Source organism: Girardinichthys multiradiatus, chromosome 3, assembly GCF_021462225.1.
Source record: "Girardinichthys multiradiatus isolate DD_20200921_A chromosome 3, DD_fGirMul_XY1, whole genome shotgun sequence".
NCBI lineage: Eukaryota > Metazoa > Chordata > Actinopteri > Cyprinodontiformes > Goodeidae > Girardinichthys > Girardinichthys multiradiatus.
In genome coordinates this window covers 42,854,908-42,859,290 of record NC_061796.1, presented here as the reverse complement: position 1 = coordinate 42,859,290, position 4,383 = coordinate 42,854,908, and the positions used below count along the sequence as shown (strand labels likewise).

Here is a 4,383-nt window from a genome sequence, read left to right as displayed (position 1 = left end):
AAACATAAGCAAATAAAAAAAACATATTGAGCACATAAATGAGGTAGGTTCAAACATGTTGATGCCAAATGACATTTGATACAACTTAGCGAAGTTTCATAATCATGATTTACATTTCTTAATCCAATCTAAATTCTATCAGTTAATTTCTCCCCACTGATTACTAGGAGCACGTGGTTTTATTTCTTCGTCTTTTGCAACAACCAATCAACTCTTAGAAGACAGTGTCTCACCTAGCAACAGGGTCAATTAACCACACCACCTAAGATAGGAATTTGTCTCCTTGCTCAGAGTTGCTCTCAGCAGCAAACTGAAACACTCTTAAACCAAGACTTCTTGGCAAGAATTTTAAAGCCAAGTTATCAGCTCTCAGAGAGGACAGAATCATTGAGAATACAGGCCCTGGTTTCTAAAAGTTGAAGATCAAGAACATCTTTCCAGCCAAAAAGATTCATTGACACAGGTTAAACACTACATCTTTATTGAAGATGGAAGACTAAGACTAAATAGACCATTTGCCATATTACAAGATGCTGTGTGGGGATTTACATCACTTCTCAATTTGTGTAGATCGTCAAACCCAATATACTGAAACAGCTTGCTGTATTACTTTAGCCATCCTAGGCTTTAAGAGAGTCCACAAAGAAGCTATTGCAAGCTACAGTCAGTGCAGCAACCAGGACCACAAACTCCTGGAAGTCCACCTCACCATCTTTGTTTTCATCTAGGTCATTCATGATCTTCTCAACCACAGTGGAATCATTGGAGGCCTTAGAAATAAAAAGACAAATTAATCCACACGGGACAATAACCTTTAGGAAATGCCATATTAAAATTTAGTTTGTAAGATGATACATTTGCTACACCCCAGTGACTTGAATTTCCCCAACTGCAGGACAAGGATTTTTACTACATCAAGTTAGCAGAGCAAACATTTTAATATACATGTTGACTGTTCATACACATGCTTTTTATCAGATCACTTATAACCATGAGTCACATAACTAAAACCCATCTATGAAAAAGGTCATGCAATACATATTAAACTCATTTTAGTACATTTCCTGTAAAGCACTTTGCCTTCTGTATGAATGTGCCAAATAAATACATTTGGCTCAGTTTCATGGAAAACATTTATATCTTTATGAAAACAATTACTCCCATAACTTCATGATAACACCTAATCAAACTGCTGGTTGAGAGAAAATCTGCAATTTTGAGAAATTTCAGTACTGCAACATCAGATAATGAAAGTTATTAAACTTACATTCAGGAAGCCTGCGAGTTCCTGCTGCAGCATGGTCTTGAGCTCCTTCTTGTTCAGCTTGTACTTGTCACCCTCCTTTCCTGAATAGCGATAGAAGACCTTGATCAGGTCCTCCATGGCTCCTTGCAGAGTGCCAGACATCTTTGCAGTTCTGTATTTAAGATATTAAAGACTTATTAAAAGAAAGAGCTTGTTCATTAAAAAGATGCATGGTACAGATCTTCAGACATTTGCAGTTGCCTTTATTTTAGAGCAGAAAAAAAATAAATTCACCCATCCTAAACTTCTACAGTGTGCCCAAAATGTCTGTTTTTAAAACACTGTAGCTGCATGTATAACAGTAAAGCCTAAGGTTATTTTGACATGCCAGTCACCTGCCAAGATATCAACGGAAATGCAGAAGGTAAGTAGTTTTCCACCAGCATGGCACTTAGGACAATTGGGCCAAAAAGGAAAACAGTAGGGGAGTGACAGAGCAAATAGTTTGCATTCACCAAAAAAAAAAAAAAAAAATAATAAAATCTAGCCTTAATCTGGTAACATGCCTTCTCAAAGCAGCCAAGCAAATAGCAACGTTTTTTTTTTTTTTTTTATATAACTAAAAAGTTCTTAGCCATTATACTTCACGTTAATAGTGTAAACTGAAGAAAGCCCCTTAATGAGATTCACTTATCAAAGACTTCCATCTGTATAGGGACTACTAACCAGCATATAAAACTAGGGTCACTGAACAGGATAAATGTCTAACCTTACAGCAGCCGTTCACTCTGACACCCGATAAGTGGACACTGGGGGGCAGAGTCATTTTGTCTCCTCTCTGCATGGAAGACAAAGACCAGACCCCCTGCAGCGCAGCTTGCAGAGTAAAGTTGATTAAAATTTGTATTTTGCACCGTAGACATGAGGCACCAACGTACTAGATTAACGCCTTAGAGGTTGCTCATATTTCTATCATTTAAACGGATGGATACAACCTACAGCGCAAAATCAATAATGAATAACCACTTCTGAGAGTGTGTGCAAATACCACTTTCAGAGCTGAAAGTAACTACAATACTGCTTCTCTGAATTATGCAATATTCCCACTAATTATTCGCAATGATTGCGTTTAATTATTTAGTGCTGACGGGCTCGGGGAGCAAATTACAGCTTCTAACTGTGAAGCGCAAAGTTAGTGATAATTAAACTCCTCAGCATAAACTGATGCAGATTCCAGATTCAGCTGCATATAAAAAGAAAAAAAAAACAAAAAACACAAAGGAGACGCTTAACTTACCTCAACAGTGCCGCGAACAATTTCTGACAGAAGTGACTTCAGTCAAGCTTTCCTCTCATCAGTTTATATGGGATGCCACCTGTGCACGCCACAATCAGATAAACGCCTCCCTCTGCTGAGAAGCAGCGTCCCCTGCTGCACAGATGCGCTGCAAGGCCATTTAAGGCAATTTCTAACCAGTCACTGAGCTACTGCTTTTACTTTTATCACCAAACAAAGACACTCTGATATGTCTTAAACAAATTAACTTTAAAGTGAGGTAAGTTTAAAATTAAGAAGGTATTAAGCAGGCAATACATTTTTGGGTATAATTCTTTTTTTTTTTTTACATTTTTCTGTCCTTAAAACATCTGTCCAAAGTTCATTTTGAGGATTTTTCCCTTCAGTTAGTCTTAATAACTTTATAATATTTACAATGTAATATGCACTAATATTTTATTGCAGTGAGGTTCTTTCAACCTAAATTGCAAGAGTCAAATGACTTAATAAAATGTACACTAAATGACACTAATTTAGAAATACAAATGCTTTTCTTTAATTTGCACATAAGGTAATTTTAGTGCTTCACTGAAGGATACAAGGTGCAGTTCAAGCAACTGTAAACTCTTGTTGAGGATGCGCATCAGTAGGCCTATTTGCATCACTGCCCTTTACTGTATAAAACCTTTGTATATATTTGCATATTTTCATTTTATATTTAACAGGAAAACCAAACTAAAGTGGATATGATATCCTTAACAAAAGTGCTGTAAAAACATCATGACCAGTGAGGTCATTTATGCCCTTCAGCTTTCCATCTGCATATATGTCCTTTAAAGTCATGGTAGCATGTAGGCCTACACACCCATTTGTGTTCTAAGGGTATACTGCAAAAACAGTAATACAGTTTACTATACTTCACTATATTTTTTACAGTAGATATTCAGCACAATTTAAGTCATGTATTGTACAAGTTTGTTAAATAAGTTAAATAAACTAAATCCCCTGTAAGTCTCATATACAGGTCCTTCTCATAATATTAGCATATTGTGATAAAGTTCATTATTTTCCATAATGTCATGATGAAAATTTAACATTCATATATTTTAGATTCATTGCACACTAACTGAAATATTTCAGGTCTTTTATTGTCTTAATACGGAGGATTTTGGCATACAGCTCATGAAAACCCAAAATTCCTATCTCACAAAATTAGCATATCATTAAAATGGTCTCTAAACGAGCTATGAACCTAATCATCTGAATCAACGAGTTAACTCTAAACACCTGCAAAAGATTCCTGAGGCCTTTAAAACTCCCAGCCTGGTTCATCACTCAAAACTCCAATCATGGGTAAGACTGCCGACCTGACTGCTGTCCAGAAGGCCACTATTGACACCCTCAAGCAAGAGGGTAAGACACAGAAAGACATTTCTGAACGAATAGGCTGTTCCCAGAGTGCTGTATCAAGGCACCTCAGTGGGAAGTCTGTGGGAAGGAAAAAGTGTGGCAGAAAACGCTGCACAACGAGAAGAGGTGACCGGACCCTGAGGAAGATTGGGGAGAAGGGCCGATTCCAGACCTTGGGGGACCTGCGGAAGCAGTGGACTGAGTCTGGAGTAGAAACATCCAGAGCCACCGTGCACAGGCGTGTGCAGGAAATGGGCTACAGGTGCCGCATTCCCCAGGACAAGCCACTTTTGAACCAGAAACAGCGGCAGAAGCGCCTGACCTGGGCTACAGAGAAGCAGCACTGGACTGTTGCTCAGTGGTCCAAAGTACTTTTTTCGAATGAAAGCAAATTCTGCATGTCATTCGGAAATCAAGGTGCCAGAGTCTGGAGGAAGACTGGGGAGAAGGA

General features: G+C 38.1%; 1 protein-coding gene across 1 annotated transcript; it reads right to left on the bottom strand.

Annotated features, from left to right (window-relative positions):
* Nucleotides 1–464: 464 nt before the first annotated feature.
* Nucleotides 465–2,695, bottom strand: s100a1 (S100 calcium binding protein A1). The gene is made up of 3 exons (XM_047360282.1): nucleotides 2,544–2,695; nucleotides 1,268–1,418; nucleotides 465–770 (listed from the first exon to the last, which is right to left on the bottom strand). The coding sequence occupies exons 2-3, from the start codon at nucleotides 1,406–1,408 to the stop codon at nucleotides 621–623; spliced, it is 291 nt and encodes a 96-aa protein (XP_047216238.1). The 5' UTR covers nucleotides 1,409–1,418; nucleotides 2,544–2,695; the 3' UTR covers nucleotides 465–620.
* Between the last annotated feature and the right edge of the window lie 1,688 nt (nucleotides 2,696–4,383).